At 45.7% G+C, this 20,897-nt stretch overlaps 1 protein-coding gene across 1 annotated transcript in view; it reads right to left on the bottom strand.

Annotated features, from left to right (window-relative positions):
- Window positions 1-20,897, bottom strand: part of LOC144112546 (conserved oligomeric Golgi complex subunit 4-like) — a gene marked incomplete at its 5' end in the record, with an annotated part of 72,813 nt that overhangs the window by 3,580 nt on the left and 48,336 nt on the right. Inside the window, 4 exon segments of the mRNA XM_077645349.1 lie at window positions 870-998; window positions 10,605-10,706; window positions 14,690-14,782; window positions 14,846-14,992. Of these exon segments, the coding sequence (XP_077501475.1) occupies window positions 870-998; window positions 10,605-10,706; window positions 14,690-14,782; window positions 14,846-14,992 (471 nt within the window).

Below are 20,897 nucleotides of genomic sequence, written 5' to 3'. Positions count from 1 at the left end.
CACACGGGCCTCTAGAATTTCACCTCCATCGAAATTCGACTGCCGCGGCCGGGATCGAACCCGCGTTTTTTGGGCCAGCACCCGAGCGTCATAACCACTCAGCCACCGCAGCGGCTGACATGAATGTTTTCTGCATGCTTACGATAGCCTCCTTGCTAAAGAATCTTGTGCAACTTTTGTATCAATATGTAAAATTAATAAAAACTTGAGAGAGAAACATTTAAACAGCCACAGATACATTTAAACAGCCAATTTCTATCTATCGCTCAATGATGGCATACCGCGGATACTGGATAAACAGAATAACAGGAAAATTTTTTTAGATTATTCAATGTTAGCAGTGGCTTTCGGCTATACCCTCTTGCTTGAGCGACGAAAAAGAAGCTGTAATGAAGTGACCTTACAGACACTTTTGCTTGGAGGAACAATAAAGCTAAACTTAAAGCTAAATTGTGGCAAACAGAAAACAGAGTGATTGCATAATAGCTGCTGTGAGGTGACAATCTGCTATAGTATAATGCTGCAAGTACTGCCTAGAAGTTCTGTTGGAAGCTGATCAATGCCTGCTACAGTGGGTACTCTGCTCCTGCGCATGAGGTTTCATAATCGATCCCAGCTGTTGCAGCTGTATTTTCATGGCGGTGAAATATAAAAACACTCCTGTACTAATATTTCAGTGCATGTTAAAAAGCGCCATGTGATTTAGGCTAACCCAGAGCCCTCATCTCTGGCATGCCTCATAGCTCAAGTGTATATGTGGCATGTAAAAATCTATTGTTAGAGAGCTGACAAAACAAAATCCAAATGAAAGATTTGCAAAGGTAAGTGAGCTGAGTGAATCAACACAAAAACTTTTGCAGTCTACTCACCATTTCCATGTTCAAGAGAGTAGAAATCTGTGACACCCTGGAAAATTTGTCTCTAATTGACCATGTAGTGACAGATGTCATGTAGCTAATCAGGTACCGTAGTTCCTTGTCAAACTGGAGGCCCCCAAGCTGCAAGTAATTTTCAACAATAAGACACAACAATGCTCTTCTAAAATACATAATGCAAGAAAAAAATACAGAATGAACAAAAGCAGACAGGGGAATGAAAAGAGGTGCGCGTTATGACATAAATGACGGAAGCCAACTGTCACCAAAACCAAGAACCATAGGGGATGTCTTTTTAAAAAATTAACTTTGTAGTTTTTATTAATGGGAGATTAATAAAAGCAGAAGAAAAAACAACCACATGCCGCCAGGGGCACCTGAACACATAACCTCCGAATTTTGCGTCCAGTGCTCTATCAACTGAGCTACTGCGGCAGCTGTCCAATCTTGCGCTTTCGGGGGTATTTATATGTATTGTAAGCGAACCTTGAGAATGTTCACTAGTGCGACCCTCGTCCATAGTGACGGACGTAGTACGTCCTGTATTGCCGCAAGTCTCACATAAGAACGTGGTCGAATGGCGAGGGAGGAAGCTGTGCGAAACCCTCTTATGCTACCTATAGCATCAAGACTGCCAGATTAGAGGCCCCCAATGAATTATTCAGCAGACAAGGGACTGGAAAGAGGTGCTTGTTATGACATGCATGATGGAACCCAACAGTCACTGAAACCAAGGAGCATAGGGGAAGTCTCTTTAGAATGAAGAAAAGGTCATTGCGTATTGTAAAGCTATACCAATTAATGGCAGTGTGCAGTGCATTTAAGGCTGTAATGGCAAGAAAAATGAGGATCTGCAAAGCTAACATTTGCAGTGTGCAACTGCTGGAGACTTTGTGAGCAACTGTGCAATATGTTACCCTTTTTCAGAATATGTTCATATATTACCTACTTTCCAGCCTAGGGCCATAAGACCTGCCACTGATTGACATATAAATTGTGCTTTACAACTGAAGCAACTCTTTCTTGTTCTATTTTGTTTCAAGTGTAATTTCCACTAGTGACTGGAAAAATGAACATGCATTGCAACAGTCTGCATCACAGCCTTAGCAGCGTCGGTAAATGAGTAGATGTTGCACTGTGTTCGAGTTTTATAACTGCGTAGCTAGCAGCATAAGCATTTCACCCATCACAGATATTTTCACATGCAACACCATCACTGAGCAATATCATGAGATATGGGCTCCAACACCAACTTGTCCAATATGCCACCAGAATTGTGCCACCAGAATCTAAATGACAAAGTCTTGCAAATATATTCTAGCATTTCTGGCTTCTCTGACTATTGGTACTTCTACCAGAAGAACTTAAAAGAATGCACAATGCCACAAATATATAAAAGAAAAAGAAAATTGGAGGGGACACTTAAGCTCCGCCTTAAAGGGCCGCTGAAACGCCTTCCGAGGAGAGCACATTAACTCCCTTAATCACTGCACTGTGCTGTCATGAAAACCAGAGCCAAATAATACTCTTCTACACGCAGCAGACGACCCACAATCATGCGTCAAAGTTGGCGAGCCCTTCCCGGTGACTTTTTCATGCTCGCATCCTTCTCCGCCCCCCGCATCTGCGTAGACAAGGTGAGAGGTGGGCATCGGTTAGATTCTTTCAGATGTCAGGCAGCTACCGCGGCCAATAAGCCGCTTATCTCCGGCGGATCGGGAAGCTCCGCTCCCAGAGGGGGGTCGGCGAAGGAGTGCCTACCTTCCAGCGTGCAAGAAGTGACGAGAGGAGAGGGAAAGGCGCGAAGACGCCGAAATTCAAATTTTAACTACAGATAACTCAGCTTTACAAAGCACATTTAAAAAAATCCTTGCTGGACACTATTCGTGAAGCGGCGTGCTTCAATATCCCTGGCATGCCGCAACTTTATTAGAGCCCCCTTCACAGCCCCTTTAAGGGTATGACACGAAAACTTTGATGGGTTAATGCCGATATACCTAGAATCCGTCATTCTCCCTTGAGATCTATGGGAATCTTCATACCACTCCTGACGCAGTGGCGCAGCAGTTAAGCAATGCGCTACTACCCTGCAATGGCAGGTGCTATCACTAGTAGGGCTTGCACAACCTAGGCTCCTCTTCCAGAGCAAACCATTAATTAATTTAACTACCACCTGCCACGGTGTTCAGTTTGCTCACAATCCAGTGGGCAGGCTGTGATGACACCACAAGGTTACTTCTTATGTGACCTAGGTGGCCCACCTGCCTCCTAGCTTCTTTGGGAAATTTTGGAGGAATTTTCGCTCACAGTCAACAACGCCGACACCGGATTTTCAGTGAAACGAGCTCCTTCACACTCCTGCATTAAAATTACTTTTTTGAAACAATTAAAGGCCAGCTGATAGTCACAGCAGCAAGGAAACTTACTGAGCACTGCTGGCAGTAGATATTTAGAGCAACACTGAAAATTTTGCACTCAAACACGCATTTTAAATATATCTACGCACTGGATGCATACAACTGCACATACAGCAGTTAACATAGGGGATGCGTAGCCTCAGATTTACTTGGTGCTGCAAGATGTCTGCAGGGAGTGTCTCCTGAAGCAGGTATGCCATACCATGGTGCAGGACCTGCCCAAGGAGACTAACTTGCATTATTGCGCACATTCAATGAAGACTGCTTATCTTAAAGGGGCGCTGCAACACTATACCAAAGTTTCAAAATATGTGTAGCATGCAGCACATGTGCATCCCTCATGGTGTAACCTAATGCAAAAATTTTTCAAATCTCACCTGCATCACTGAGTTAACAGTGATCAAAAATTACTTCCTAGTCCTGAGTGCTTCAAGGTCGTCCCTCTTTTTTCATCATTCACACTATGCTGGAGGCTACACGCAATGCTTTGTTGTGTTTGTTCATTCTTCAAAGCTGCCGGTACGCCGCTTTATCACTTTGTTAAAAATGCAAGATGCGACCAGATTGATCTCTACTGATCGCATCCAGGCGGAGCCGATTCTATGTTGTTCGAGAATGCTGTTGTAACTTTGCACGCTTTATCTCGAAAGTTCACCATCAGATTTAAAGGACTATAGACACCTAATTTTATTGCACGTTTTCTACTGTCCAACATGCGTCAGACATTAAAAACACATGGCTTACTGGGTAGTATTTGCCTACAACTGCTAAATAATTTACAATTGAATTTTTTCTCTCGTGCTGTTTCGGTTTTATCAACTGACCGATGACTGTGACGTCAAGTTGTTTTCGTCACGTGATCCACTAGAAAAACTAATGTAATCGTTGATATGTAGTCTTAATTCATTACGACATTAAATCCAGCCTCTTCTAAGACCTAGAATGACAAAATATGACCTGTCAGAGATTATATTACAGTTTTTCTAGTGAATCACATGACCGAAACATCTACTTGACGTCACGGTCGTTCGGTCGATAAAACCGAAACCAAAACAGCGTCAAGAAGAAATTCAATTATAAATTATTTAGCAGTCATACTTGAATACCACAGGGTGCTCCATGTATATGAATGTCTAACGCATCATTTGAAATAAGAAAACACACAAGCAAAAATTTGGTATCAACAGTCCTTTAAATTGAGCATGGCCGAGAGTGGCGAGCATCCTGTTTGATGACCGCTGAGCATGCTTGTTGCTATGCCGTCGCAAAGTGATTCAGCCCATTGTGGGCACAAGCCAGCCCAAATAAAGTTTTGTGATATCATTTTCACTGTCTTTCTGCTCTCCAGATTGCAGTCACCACTGTGACATCTGGTGGAGGTGCTGGGTGTCCATCCATGTACTGGACACCCCCTTCAAGGTGTGATGCCAGTCCTCTGTGCTTTGTACCGGACGACGAGCCACCAGTTCTCTCAGCCAGCTGACGTCTCCAGGGAGAGCAGCCTGAGTTCGGGACCCTGCCGGACTGCATCCGACAACGAAAAGACGCTGCAATGTCAACCATGGCCTCGTCACAAACGTTGACCCCAGTCGTCCTGCAACAGCCGCAGATGCTGCCAACATTCAATGGCTCTCCAGGCAAAGACCCTGAAGAATGACAAGACCAATTTGAGCACGTTGCATCGTTCAACAGTTGGGATGATGCGACTAAAATAGGACACGTCCTTTTCTCATCGGAGAGCTCAGCACGCACGTGGTATGAAAACCACGAGTCTTCCCCAACGACATAGGGACTATTCAAGAGAAACCTTCTGAAGACATTCACCAGTGCCGTGAGGAAAAAAAGAGCCGAATGACTCCTCGAGCCCAGGATCCAGCTTCCGAACAAGCCCGTACGCGGTTGCGTCGAAGAAATGAAGCACCTCTTTCACCGCGCTGATCTCAATATGACTGAGGAAAAGAAAGTTCAGTTTATAATGCGCAGCGTCAAAGAACAACTGCTTGCCAGCCCCATCTGCCAGCCGCCAGAAACCGTTGAGAAGTTCATGCAAGAACCCTGCACCATCAAGAAGTCCCTTGACGTCTGGACTCGGCAGTACAACCGCCCTGCTTATGTCTCTTGCAATTTGTCCGGAGTCCGGACACGATGACCACTCCCAGCGACAGCTTGCAGGAAGCTATCTGCGAAATCGTCCGCGAGGAGCTACGACGGTTGCTGCCACCATCCCCACAGCCACAAACAGCGACCCTCATGGATGTGGTACGGGAAGAAGTGCAACAGGCACTTGGCACCCCGACGGCCACTGAACCCCAGGCCATGACCTACGCCGCTGGAGTATGCACTCCTCAACCCAAAACCAACACCCCCTACGTCCTCTTTGACATGAACCACTTGTTTCAGAATGCAGCCTCCCAGCTCCCGCCTGCCCAGCCTACGAGCAGTGCTCAAGTCCCAGGAAATGCAACGCCTGGAGGACTTCGGACAATCAGCTGTTGTGCTTCCACTGCGGCCGGCCCTATTTTTCGTCACTGCCTGTACCAACGTATCAATCTTCGCGGATTTGCCGCTGACTCACCACGTCCACGCTTCGGCCAATGTCCGCAAGAAATTGACGAGTGCCTGCGTCGAGAAGAGTATGCGCCAAACTGCCTTTCGCGCTGACCATCACCGTCAACCTCGCGTTTTGCGTCGCCACGCCACAGCTACGCAGCCACGGTACGAAGAAGGTCTCCCAGCCCCCGTAGGAGAAACTAAAGACAGCAACCTCTGGAGGTGAGGTTGCTCACGAGCGAAATGCCAAAGATCCTCCAATGACAATGCCACATGCAGACGCCGCCCCCGACAGGCCGATGCCACATACAATGACAACCTCAACCACGACCCGTACTGCCTTGAAAATGATGCCACCACACAGAAAAGCTTCGACGACGCGCCCTACCCATGATTCACATAGCCGACGAAGCCGAGACCCGATGCCGCGGACGATGTGCAACACAAAAGCCAGGACATTCTGACCTCGGAAAGTTACCGCTCTAGCCGACACAGAAGCCGATTACTCGGTGATGAATGGAACATTCGCTGCGCAGCTGAGGGAAGTCACGACCGCTTGGGACAGCCCACAAATTCGCACCAATTCGAGGCCTCGTCATTACGCCATCAGGACGATGCACAGCGCGAGTGACTGTCAAGGGACATACCTATCCTGCGACCTTCGCTGCGCTACGCAATGTTCCTGTGAAGTGATCTTGGACATGGATTTCCTTAGTGAGCATAAGGCGATCATCAACCTGTGATCCAAGCTGATCACGCTTTCCACGGACGAGGCCATCCCTTCGATGAGAACTTTGGAAAATCCCGTTGCCCTGAGTGTCCTGGAGGAACAAGTTAGCATCCCACCCCGCTCAAGCGTCATCGTAAGCACCACGAAAGCCAATAACACTGAAGCCATCACCGAGGGGAACAAGCAATTGCTTCTAAACCGAGGAATCAGCATCACAAGAGGCACCGCACATTTCCACAATGGCAAAATCAAAGTACTGCTGACTAACTTCAGTGAAGAATACTGGCACATTAACAGAGGAATGAAGACTGCTTTCTTAGACGAAACATCCGACATACGAGACGCCTTTGCTCTCTCCAACCAATCTGCAGAAGAGTCGCCTGACCAAGAGAACTTGCCTACTTTCTACATCAACCCAGCCCTGTGCTGGAACAGACAACACCAGATCCGCAATCTGCTTTGAAGCTACAGCGAGTGTTTTTCGACATCCCTGAAGGTCAGACAAACGCCGACTGCCAAGCATGACATTATAACCAATCAGCACGACCGACCTCTCCGCCAAAGCCCCTACCATGTGTTGGCGCGATAACGACAAGCCATCTGGGACCAAGTGGAAGAAATGCTTCCCAACGATGTCATCCAGCATTCAAAGTGCCCCTGGGCGGCACCGGTAGTTCTAGTGAGAAAGAAAGGCAGAGCACTTCGATTCTGCATTGATTACTACCACTTGAACAACATAACAAAGAAGGACGTCTACCCTTCTCTCGCATCTACGACACACTGGACCGGCTCTGCAATGCCAACTATTTCTCATCGATGGACCTCAAGAGCGCCTACTGGCAAATTGAGGTCAATGAAAGAGATCGCAAGAAGACCGCATTCATCACTGCGGATGGCCACTTCCAAGTTCAAGGTGAGGCCATTTGGTCTCCATTCCGCACCAACGACGTTTCAATGCGTAATCGATACAGTGCTGGCAGGCCTGAAGTGGCAAATTTTTCTGGTATATTCAGACGACGTCGTTATCGTCGTCTCGAACTTTGAAGAGCACCTAAAAAGTCTTCGAACAGTACTAGACACAATTGGACTAACCTTGAAAGCAGAGAAGTGCTACTTTGCCTATGAAGAGCTGCTGTTTCTAGGCCACATCGTTAGGAAGGAGGGATTACGCCCAGACCAGCAGAAAACAGCTGCTATCGCACTGTTTCCTCCACCGGCTGATAAGAAAGCTGTGCGCAGATTCCTCAGACTGAGCGCGTATTACCGACGATTTGCCAAGAACTTTTCGCGCATCACCGAGCCTCTGACCCACCTAACAAAGGCAGATGTGCCACAATGGGAAATGCCACAACTGGAAGCCTTCAAGGAACTTCAGTGTCGTTTACAGTCCCCACAGATCCTCGCACACTCTGATGAAAACGGCAAGACTGAAATTCATACCGACCCAAGCAGCGTGGACCTAGGCGCCTTCCCCATTCAAAAAACTGACGGACTGGAGAAAGTAATCGCATACACTAGCCGTTCCGTGTCCAAGGCTGCGGCTAACTATTCGACAACTGAGATGGAGTGCCTTGCCATCATCTGGGCTACGTCGAAATTCCGTACCTACCTTTACGGATGACTGTTCTAGGTGGTCAGTGATCAGCACACAATGTGCTGGTTAGCTAGTTAGAAGGACCCTTCCAGCCGCCTCGCACGAGGAGCCTGTGCTTCCAGCAGTTTGACATCACCGGCATTTACGAGTCCGGACGCAAGCACTCTGATGCCAAATGCCTGCCGGAGCCCCTATAGATGCACTGCTGCCGGACGACGATGAGGACACCTTCCTGGAACCCATCAGCTCCAGCTCTTGCTCAGCAGCAACGCTCGGACCCCGACCTAAAACGCCTCATCAAGTACTTGGAAGTCAAGGTTTCTTCACCCCCACCATCTTTCTGAGCACAGAATGATGTCCTCATGAAGAACTTCGCAGCGAACAAAACAGCCTACCTTCTTGTACCTGCAAGACTGCGCAAGAAATTCTTCAGGCTTCACACGACGAGCTGACAGCTGGACATCTAGGGTTTTCTCGCACCCACCGCCGCATTCAAGACAAGTATTACTGGCCCTGACTATCTGCTGATGTCGCACATTATGTGAAAATGTGCCGAGACTGTCAGCAACGAAAGACCCCTCCCACCTGACTGGCAGGATTTCTGAACTCCATTGAACCTCCCTCAAGGCCCTTTCAGCAGATCGGCATGGACTTGCTTGGCCCTTTCCTGATGTCAACGTCTGGAAATAAGCAGATCGTCATAGCGACCAACTATCTGAATCACTACATCAAGGCAAAAGCCCTACCGAACGGAACAGCAGCAGAAGCCGCGAAATTTTTCGTGGAGTGCATTCTTCTGCGACACGGCGCCCCCGATGTGCTCATAAAGGACAGAAGAACAGCATTCATGGCAGAACTGACACAAGCCATCCTGTATTACAGCCAAACAAAACCACCGGAGGGCAACATATCATCCGCAGATCAATGGACTGACCGAGCACCTGAACAAAACCATCGCCGATATGCTTGCCATGTATGTCGATGCCGAACACAAGACCTGTCCTGTCCTGTCGTCTGTGTGCTTGTCTCTTTTAGCGCTGTGCAAATTTTCTTTTATTCAGCATGTACCAACTAGCCCAGCAATTGGTTTTACTTTTCCTTTATTCAACAAGACCCGGGATGCCATCTTTCATTACGTCGTCTTCGCCTAAAACACTGCAGTGCAGGAGCCCACCCAGATGACACCTTTTAGGCTCGTCCATGGCAAGGAGGCCACGAACAAGCTAGACGCCATGCTGCCCAACGTTACCGAAGAAGATAACGTCGACGTCGCCGCCTAACTTCAATGCACCCGATTACGGATCAGAGTCCAGCAGCGGACCAACGCTAGATGCTACAACCTATGAAGATGCAACTTGAAATACAAGCCAGGAGACCGAGTCTGAATTTGGACGCCTATTCGCCGCCGCCGCGGACTGAGGGAAAAGCTTTTGGGCCACTATTTCGGCCTGTACAAGGTTCTTCGTCGGTTAGGTGGACTGGACCATTAAGTCGCCCTGACGAGATGACTCCATCCCAGCGATGCCATGTATGACCAGAAGTTGTCCATGTCGTCTGTCTAAAGCTTATTATGCGTGCTAAAAGTTAAGGACGCTATGTTTCCACACTCGGTGTTTATTCTGCACAATCCATTCTGTTTCTAGTCACCTTATGTTTTAAAGCAACGGGTCAATGAATCTGAGAGGGGAGTAATGCCACGAATCTTTGTAGTGTATGTTTGTTCATTCTTCAAAGCTGCCGGAACGCCACTTTAACGCTTTGTTTGCGATGCAAGGCACGACCAGGAGAGCCGATTCTACGTTGTTGTAGAATGTTGTAGTAACTTTGCACGCTTTATCTCAAAGTTCACTATCAGCTTTAAATTGAGCACGGCCAAAAGCAAGGGGCATTCTGTTCGACGACTGCCGAGCCCGCATGCTGCTGTGCCGCCGCCGAGTGATTCAGTCCATTGTGGGTGCAAGTCAGCCCAAATATAAAAAATTTTGTTTAGACGCCATTTTCGGTGTATTTATGCTCTCCGGATATCAGTCACCACTTCGTGACAATATCAAAGTTTCAGAATATGTGTAGCGTGCAGCATATGTGCATCCCTCATGATGTAACCTAATGCAAAAATTTTTCAAATCTCATCTGCATCACCGAGTTAAAAGTAATCAAAAATTACTTCCTAGTCCTCAGTGCTTCAAGGTCTTCCATCTTTTTTCGTCATTCCCACTATGCCGAAGGCTACACGTTTCCCCCAAAGTTGCAAGGACAAAACACAGGCCTCCCAGCTAAATGCACAGCACATATGTGAATGACATGTTTATCAGAAAAAGCTTGTGCTTGTAAATGAGGGTTGCAATGACATAACTGCAACCCCTCAGGAATATAGCTGAAGTACCTTCCAAAATATTGAGCCTTACATACATGTTAAGGTTATGTGGAGTTGCTCTCACCCGATTGAAAGAACACTTGAAGAGTGCTTTCTCAAGTTGAAACGTGGTCTCCGCAGCCGTGAGATTCACCAGGCTGTCATAGTTGGCAGGAATGAGGTCAGCCTTGGACAAAGACAATAAAATATAACAATAAGAACTACATTTACTTATGGCAGCCAACTACAGGGAAGGGAATCAATTGTACACATAGCAAATCTAAAATTAACTCTAATAAATTGTGCTACACTTTGGCCTAGCAGTTTTGCACAAGCACTGGAATGCTCAATCAGTACACTTCTGACCAGATGTATTGACAAACAATGAAAGTATTCAGGGCTACTTAGAAAAAATATAGAAGCAAACACTTGCTTCCTAACAGCTGCTATGTAACTTAAATGGCTAAGCTCCAACAACTGCTTCTCCTGCCCTCTTCCCCCCTTCCAATCTCGGCTTTTCGCACATGTCCACATGCGAATTAGCACTAAAAGTAGCAAAAACTGTTGCTGGTGAGATGACATGCCATGAGGAAGTTGCACGCACACACTTAACTTTGGACACATGTTTTTGTGGCACATGCGTGCACTTTTAGACCACTGCAGTTATCTCGCATCATAGCAAAGACACTGCCTCAAAGTAACAACTCTTGCATGCAAGTGCCGTATTTACTCGCACAATGTGCGCCCCCTAATTTATTACCCGCACTGCACAAGCACACCAGCATGCACGTGGGTGTGTGCAGGGAAGGCTTAGGAAGATCTGAGTGGCCACATCGCTGCATGCAACTATGAAAGGTGAGTGGGTGGTGTCAAAAAAAATCAGTACTACAGTCAAACCCTGCTACAGCCAGCGCCGCGACAGTGAAATTTCCGCCACAACAAAGCATTTCTCATTCCTCACCAGCAAACCATACAAGGCAATGCAATTAATTACCCCACAATGAACAGTTTTTGGAGCAAGGTTCAGCTTCAACGACATTTGTCTGAGTAAGCAGCCAATTTTTTTTTCTTGGGGGGTGGGGGGTGGGGGGTGATATGCTTGGGTATCGGGACCGAGGTCTTCACCGCATGACGATGAGCTCTGCAGATGACGGAGGGAAGCCTTCAGGAGGGTTGGTAAACTTTTGAAGGTTTTTTTACATATTTACAAGAGAAGCAGGGAGACCAAAAGTCAGAGATGAAGTGCTGAAACCAGCCAAATCGCGGCTTAAATACAGTGGATATTCCCTAGGCACCTAGCTAGGGAAACCGGTGGCTGATCAAGCGTCCAATGGGCAGACACACTCTTCATAGTCTCTTCCCTAACCCCGTGACCGCTCCGCCCCCACAAACACGTGCACAGGCGATAAGGAATCCTGGCGCCTTGAGGTCCTGGAATGCTATTTCAGACCGGTTTCCAACTGGAATGCTGTTTCCGACCGAATGTGCAGGCATGTATGCACAAAGAGCGATTCAACACATGACTGCTTGCAACAGTTTTGCCGACGGCTTGAACTCCACACTTGCGAACAGCGGTCGTTGGTGCAAGGCGGCTTTTGGCTTTTTTTGCTTGCTCCATTGACAACGGCATAACGGAAGCGTTCATTTCAGTGCGAAGTTACCGTGTTGACGGAAACCGGTGAAACGTTTTGTGAAAAGCGGTGGCTAGCTCCAAAGCACTTCTTCTGAAGCTTCATTGAGGAGCACGTTAGGCCTAGCGACAACGAGCAAGCGGTGCGCAATGGTCCGCTGTTGCCTGGTGTGCTGATGGGCAGCATGTTGCAAAAAGCCTACCGCTGGCTAGGGTGCACTGTAGTTGCACTTTTGTGCCGCAGGCGAGCATTGTGATAACACAATATTTTTTTCCTCCTGGTGTACCTGGGCACTAGCCTAACACAGGCACTGCGTGTGACAGCAGTTCTATGCAGAGACTCAAAAGAACGACACTCCGCCGGCTTGTTTATACCGTGTGTCGCAAAACGTCTTCGAAGAATCCCAGCAACCCCATTTCTGGCATGTTGTCTAAAGAATCGATTTCAAGGCGCACGGGACCACTACTGAACGCGCAGTGATGCAGGTGCATGTGCGCCTAGTCTATGCCGAAATGCCTCCGGGCATTTCATAAGACGAAAATAGAGACGGCTTTAAAATGCGTGCGGAAAAAATGATAGTTTTGACAGCAAATGTAGCGGGTGCATTTGTTACCCGAACACGTCCATATTCTGAGATTTCCGGAGTACCAAGAATATCACACCACAGCGCTGACTTCGAAATGGTGAAAGACTAAAGCTGGCAGATTTTTCGGAAAATAAATGTTCATGAACTATCCAGTCCAATCTATCAATGTTCTGGCTCAATTTCACAACGAAACTTCTGCTTCAACAGAAGTTTTTGCGAGTCCCGTTAATTTCGCTTGAAGCAGGATTCCACAGTAGCTCACTGAAGCGGGATTCAACTGTAATTCGTTTGTAAATTGCTTCCGGTAAAGAAAAGTCAACTGCGCATTGTTTACTGTACCGGCGGTCACTCTTTTGTACGATCGGCTCAACAGAAAACTTCCGGTAACCTCCAGAGCATGTGTCGTGTCAGAATTTGGAAGGAAGTACCGAACTGTTGGCTCTTCTGTTAGTCGCTGCTCAGCCAGGCCATATGCGAGGGTTCCATTTTATTGCCTTGTATCTCCATTTTCCTCTGACCGCTGGCTTTGTGACTAGAATTCCGTGTTTATTGCTTTGAGCTGTGTATGCGCTATCATGCCATCACATGGAGAACTACATAACGTGGGTCTCGGGGGGGTAGAGTTGCAGAGTTGACTAATACACAACAATATACCGTATACATTGTGTGCTACGACCTTAGTGGAATTTTTTATATCGCGTTCGCAACATCTCCACGCAATTTGTGCACCCCCTTTTATGAAGCCTTAATTTTAAGAAAGTGTGCAAATTAAGCGAGTAAATATGGTAACTGAAGCTGGCATAATTTACTTTCTACAGATCAGTGGAGCTCTCAAGCTGAAGTGTAGCCACTGAAGTAGGCAATCATGGGATGGAAACTGATATACAGAACTCGTCTATAGTGAAGCCGCGTGGACCAGCAAAAATCATTGATATATGAGCGTCTTTACTATATCAGTTGTTGGTGATGGCATCGCTCTGAGGAGCTGTCTGATAACTTGGTATTTACTAAACAAAATAAAGTTGGTTTAGAAAAGAAACGTTTAGAAATAGCTTTCATCTTGCTCTAATAGTCTCATTAATGCTACTGTTTTTTTTAGTTATAACATTTTATGTTATCACTTTTCTTGATTTCGTCCAAGTCTTGTGGAAGTACCATATTTGCATGAATATAATGCGGCCATGAATATAATGTGAGAGGGAAGTTTGAGTCCACATTGAAAGGCTAACTTTGTGTGAACGTGGCACTGTCTCCCGTGGTCTTAATGTCATTTGAAAGGCAATAGCCGAGAAGTGCGTGTGACAATCAAGTGCGGCAAAACCCCCACACAGTGCTGTTACGCCTGCGCTTCTTGCCACTGATTTGCCCTGCCAGTGCTATGACTGTTCATCCCCCTTTTCCCTTCCCTTACTCATGAGCCTGATGTGCGTTCTTTCCATGTTCAGCGCCAGCTTTTCTCTCTTCTTTGTTTCACGTGCAACGTGCGCTTTGCCTCACGGCGCCGAGACCTTGGGAAAGTTGGCTTCTCGCAGCTCACGAGCCTGGTGGTTAAGCTGTCTCAAAGAGTGCCGTTTTATCATTTCCGATATCTATTTGTGTCCACCTGCTGGCCTTGTGATTATGCTGTTACGCGTCTATTGCTCTGAGATTTCTTAGACTAAGTGATGTCATAATGTCATCACTCCGTGGGAAGTATGTTGCCTTGACCAAACGCTCTTTACTGTGCTTTTAATAAATATTAAGTATTTTCTACAAGTGAAAAAAAAAAAATGTACAGTCATCGATGGAAAGCAAAATGAGGCTGCAGTTTCAGTTTACTACATTAGTATTTTTACTATATGTGAGTTTAGTACAGTGGGGTTCCATTGTATAACGATGCTGTCATTACAAAAAATACTGGCATGCAACTTCTTACAATAATGAATGCAAAGAAGATGCACTTATAGCACTCACCTTGAATGCTTTTAGTGCTCCATCAAGTGTGACAATGAATGTTTGTAAAAATGGTCTGATTCCATCATTGGCTTCGTAAGAAGTGAAGTCATCCTACAAAAATGAGCACACAGTTATATTCGTCTTTAAAAAAACTGCCTTGCTTCATGTACTCACTTCTGTCAACGTGTGGTCAGTTGACTGGAATGTGTCTGCCCATGACTTGATGTGTGGCTTGACTGCAGCATTGCAAAGCTCTGCCACTCCATGGCTTAGAAGAGATTGAAACTTCAGTGAAGAGTTGTTCAGGTCAGTCAGGCAACTCTAAAGGACAGCAAAGCTGCACAGTTACTGTCACTTTAAAAAAGTACTGATCACAACTTACAAGCACAATGGAAGAAACCAATGTGTAATGATGTGATAAATGCCTTCAAGCAGTAAACACTGTGGGTGCCCTAATAAAAACTAGCACGTTAAAGGCCTGCGGCTACTACCACATACACTGTCAATAAAGACCAAGTCAAAAGAGAAAAAGCTTCTACTGTGACACTGTGGCCGAAAATTGTGTTTGTATTGTACTGTATTGGGTTTTATTTATTTATTTATTATTTATTTATTCACGTTGCCTCACAGGCTCCAAGCATGGAGTATTGTGTGAGGGGGGGATTACATAAATAGGGGTAATAACAGGAGCATGAATGACACGATTATATAATGCTGATTGACTGTTAGTACTCATTAAACAGTAAGAACATCATTATACAATAGTTATTGACGCGTCAGTAATTAGAAAAAATGGCTGTTATTTCGGTCCTAAAAGAAGCTGGATCACGAATATTGACGATGTGTTCCGGAAGACCATTCCAGTGAACAATAGCCTGCGGCAAAGCGGATGAATTGAATGCAACGGTTTTACCTGAAAGGCGTTTGAAGCTGAGATGGTTGTTTAAACGGCGCGAGGTGCGGCGAGGTTGGGCAAGAGGGAGAGTCGAAAGATTAGTGCTATAGACTATCTTGTGAAATAAGCAGATTAGGGCAATTAATCTTCGTGATTGCAAGGTACAAAGAGAGAGCGATAATTTAATGTTTGTGACGCTTGAGTGACGGTCATAGTTTCTGGAGATGAAACGCGCAGCACGATTTTGGACTGATTCAAGGGAGTTAATTAAATAAGCCTGGTGAGGTGACCAAATGGATGATGCATACTCGAGTTGCGGACGAACAAATGTTTGATAGGCGAGCTTACGGGTAGTAGCAGGAGTTCCATGAAGATTCCGTTTTAGGTATCCTAAGGTCCAGGATGCTTTAGCTGTTATTTTCTGTATATGAGTGGACCAGGACAAGTTACATGAAAAATGGACACCGAGGTATTTGTAAGAAGACACCTGAGAGACTAAGCTGTTATCGAGCATGTAATTGAACGAAGAGTTATGATTTTTTGCGGCTGAATGTCATTAACTTGCATTTTTCAGTGTTAAGTGACATTTGCCATGATGAACACCAAGCGGTTACATGATCGAGGTCCCTTTGAAGTGCAAGAAGGTCTGCAGGTGATCGGATTTTGCGGTAAATTATGCAGTCATCTGCGAACAAGCGAATGGTTGATGTAATGTTAGATGGCAGATCATTAATGTAAATCAGGAACAGCAACGGGCCCAGGACGCTTCCTTGAGGAACACCAGATAGAACATCGCTAAACGGAGATGAGTGGCCGTTAACAACCGTGAACTGTTTACGAAAAGACAAGAAATTCCTTAGCCATGAGGTTGTTAGTGAGTCTAGGTTGAGGGAAGTAATTTTACCTATTAAGCGTGAGTGCGCAACGCGGTCGAATGCTTTTGAGAAATCTAAGAATATGCAGTCTGTTTGGAAGTTCTCGTCCATGTTGTGTAGTAGCTCGTTAGTAAATTCCAGTAGTTGAGTCTCACAAGAGAAGCTTTTCCTGAACCCATGCTGGTTAGAAAAAAAGAAATTATTACTATCTAGATGCTGCGCCACTGCTGATACGATGATGTGTTCGAGGATCTTACATGGGACAGATGTCAATGATATGGGGTGATAATTTTGCGCGTTCGTTTTATCACCTGATTTGAAGATGGGGATAATTTTACCAATTTTCCAATCCCTTGGAATTTCACCAGTTGATAGCGACTGACGAAATATATGGAAGAGAATATTGCTTGAATGGATCACTGTGCTTTTGAGAATTTTTGTATTAATATCGTCAATGCCAGCAGAAGTCGAAATCTTAAGATTGTTTATTAATGCTGCAATACCGGAGACACTTATTTCTATGGGACTCATGTACTGGTAATCGGCATCTACTAATGGTGGAGTAGTGGAATGGTCTTCCTGTGTGAACACTGAAGAAAAATAATTATTAAATATAAGTGGGCATTCTTCTTCTATAACTGGAGCACCAGTGTTATCCAACAATGAAACAAGAACCGGAGTGTCAATAGGTGATATCGTTTTCCAAAATTTTTTAGGGTTGTGTGTCATAAGGGATTGAAGGTCATGGGAATAATATTTAAGCTTTGCTTTGCGGATGGCACTACACTATGTTTTTTCGGCGGTTTTGTGTTTCTGCCATGAAGCCGGTGTGCCAAGGCGTTTGGCAGCTTTGAATAGTCGCTTTTTCTTGTTTTTTAATGCATGTAACATCCTGTTGAACCATGGTTTAGACGCGTTCGTGCGGAGGGTGAGCAGTGGTATATGACGGTGTACTAATTCCAGTAAACTATTTTTGAACAAAACCCAGTTATCGTTGGCCGAACGCTGAGAAAAAGTCGGAAGATATGTGTCACAAAAGGATTGTAACCCGATATTAATGGCATTGTAGTCAGCGCGGTTATAATCAAAAATACGTTTATGTGTTTGTGCACGTGCGCATGAAGGCATGGAAATCGTGAAATTAAGCAGTTCGTGGTCACTGAAGCCATCAGAATAAGAGATAGGGCTTATATTGTCTGGGACTGACGAGAAGACGAGGTCAAGCTTATTGTTTCCTCGGGTAGGTTTTTCGACTAATTGGACCAAAGAGAAATCGAGAGTTAGTTGAACAAAATTAGTGCCATCACGTGTTCTCGAACTTAAGCTCGGCCAGTCAATTTCGGGAAAGTTGAAGTCACCAAGTAGACAAATACTTGCTTTTGGAAATTTAGCTTTTGCTTCAGTTAGGTTATCATGTAGATCAGAGACGAATGATTGCGGACTATCTGGTGGTCTGTAACAAACTCCAAGAAGATGCTTGGAAGATAGCGATGTGATGCAAACCCACAAAATTTCTAATTTACTAGGAATATCAACGGGAAAAGAAGTTATATGCTTTTTAGCAGCAATCAACACCCCTCCTCCCCTTCTGTCGCTCCTATCGTTTCTGTAGATAGTGAAACTGTCCATATCAGGCAAGACTTCATCGTTCCTAATATCTTTATGGAGCCACGTTTCGGTTAGTATTAAAATGTCGCATTCACAATTGTCAAGGTATGAACAAAGTTCGATGCGCTTAGGAAGAATGCTGCGTATGTTAGTGAAAAGTAAGGAGAGCTGCGATTGCGCGGTGTTATTGCGGTAAGATGTTTGTTCTTTCTTGATGACACGTGTAGCCGAGCAACACCTTACCTATGCGGAAGATAGTTTTACGGTGTCAGTAGCGGCGTCGTACACGTAAACACTATCGTTTATTCTCAGCTTATCGACATTTAGCTTGTACGGAACTTTTTGTGGTTTGGCAAATTCGATCAACTTTTTTCTAGCCAGTCGTGTCTGAAAGGAAAAATCTTCGCGCACAGCACAGTTAGTTCCTTTCAGCTTGATGCCGTTCCCAATGATCTGTTGTTTGTCCTTAAACAATGTGAATTTTACCATCACTGGCCTGCACTTTTCCGGGTCGTATTTACCAATGCGGTGTGCCCGTTCTATTTGCGATGAATCTACTGTAATGTCCAATTCCTTCTTGCACAGGTCAATCACTTTTGTTTCAGCACTTGGCCATGTCTCAGATATGTCATCGGAAAGGCCGAAAAAAAGCAAGTTGCAGCATCTCAGCCTGTTTTCCGCGTCATTACAACGCGATTCAATAATTCTGAGCTGGTCAGAGATGACGCTGGAAACTGCACCAGGAGAATCAGCCGAAGACGCAGCGGGATTGTTTTTTAGATCTGAAACGTCCACTTCAACACTGCGAAGTCTAGAAGACAACTGCTTCAGTTCAATGTCTACTGACGCTTGCCACTGCTTCAACTCTCTCAAATCACTTCGAATTCCATCTTGGCCGGATTCGATCCTTTGTACAGTCTCCAGCACAGTAGCCAGGATGTCATTAGAATCAGGTCCGGGGTTTGTTTCCACATCCCCGGAAAGAATTAAGAATAAACTACTTAAGCAATGTTGCACAGTTTCCTCGCATGCTTCTAGGGCAAATAACCACTCTCTGGGGCACGACACCAAAACCAAGCAGCGATTCTTGCTTTTTAGGCAAGTGCAATGATCAAGGTAACTCACCTGGAACAGAGTGCAAGGTAAGCGCTCCATTGCCAATACGGCGTCGTGCCCCAGAGGGGCGTTCACGGGCAGCAGCTTATATTCCGTGTGGCCGGCGCTGATAGTGGTATCGCTGGTGATGAACAACCGCGGTAGCCAGCCGAAGAACAGGTTTCCTTCCAGATGGATCTGTAGGCAAGGCTGTTGCGTCCAATCCGCGGGTTGATTCGCGTTCTCAACTGGGCAGGTGAAGACCACGTCCGATGCCAAACAAGGTAGCGATGAGCCAAGGAGTAGGGCAGCCTGGAACAGAGTGCAAGGTAAGCGCTCCATTGCCAATACGGCGTCGTGCCCCAGAGGGGCGTTCACGGGCAGCAGCTTATATTCCGTGTGGCCGGCGCTGATAGTGGTATCGCTGGTGATGAATGACCGCGGTTGCCAGCCGAAGAACAGGTTTCCTTCCAGATGGATCTGTAGGCAAGGCTGTTGCATCCAATCCGCGGGTTGATTCGCGTTCTCAACTGGGCAGGTGAAGACCACGTCCGATGCCAAACAAGGTAGCGATGAGCCAAGGAGTAGGGCAGCCTGCAAAAAGAGCAGTTTCTCAAACGATGTTCACAGCTTGCTGCCGCTGCTGCCAAGTGACCGGCGACCGAGAGTGCTCCGCTTTTTGATGGGTAGAGCTGGCTGGCTGCGCATGTGCAGATGGACACCTGCAGGAATCCCCTCGTAGCAGGGGCGGATCCACGGACAATTTGCAGTCGGAAGACGACGCAGCACTTCGCATAATCCTTCGGCGGGGCCTCGATGCAGACAGCGAGTGGCTGCTGCTTCCGAAGATCAAGGTAGACCCGCTACGTCCATCGCTTCCATTGACGTAAGTCGACGATTAAGTTGGATTTCGATGCAAACGTAATCCACGAGAGAATATGCCAACGACACCGACTCATGTGCCAAACACATGGTATAATTGCTTTTACAAATTGGGCGTCCTCAGCGAAAGTCCTTATCCGGACAAGGACTCCGAGGAGCCCAACAAATCAAATAAAGATTTCAGCCTTCTTCTCAGGCCTGAGAAAATGGATAAGGTGCATCAAGAAGTGCGTGAAAGCACAGGGTAAGAATTTTTAGAATTTATAGTCTTTGTGTTATTATAGTTTAAGATCACCGCTTCTTTCAGGAAACTAAAAAGCAGATGAAATATCTACAAGTGGATTATCTCCTAAAAGTAAACTGGGGTGGAAAGGAATGTGTTCATTGTAAAATACAGTAAAATATTTTTTTCCTTAGCCGTTCGAGCCCTGTACACAAAAATAAAATGTGATTTACTGTGAGCTCACCTCCACATTTCTCACAAAGAGGTATGTCTTGTTTTGTCAGTAGAAAGTTATGTGTCAGGCGTGTGTGTCCGTTATGCATGCAGCATAAAATTATCTCTATAAAACGTTCCTGGTGCTTGCATGATCTCCTTTCTCCCATGATGGGTTTTACTAAACATAGTTTGTTATTTTCTTCACTATTCGATATAGACTGCCATTTTTCTTCGTTTATTTTTACTAACTTTACGCAATCTGGATAGGGTATAGTATTTACAGTCCTGACTTCCTTATGGTGAGCTTGAGCAGTGCACGCGTCAGCTCTCTCGTTGCCACTAATTCCAAGATGGCTTGGTACCCAGCAGAACTTAATTTCATATCCTTGTATTTTAGCAGCTATTATGTTATGTATTATATCTCCTATTAAA

This window comes from Amblyomma americanum, unplaced genomic scaffold (genome assembly GCF_052857255.1).
Source record: "Amblyomma americanum isolate KBUSLIRL-KWMA unplaced genomic scaffold, ASM5285725v1 scaffold_408, whole genome shotgun sequence".
NCBI classification, from domain to species: Eukaryota; Metazoa; Arthropoda; class Arachnida; order Ixodida; family Ixodidae; genus Amblyomma; species Amblyomma americanum.
The sequence above is the reverse complement of the archived record's forward strand: the minus strand, read 5'-3'. Positions and strand labels throughout refer to the sequence as shown.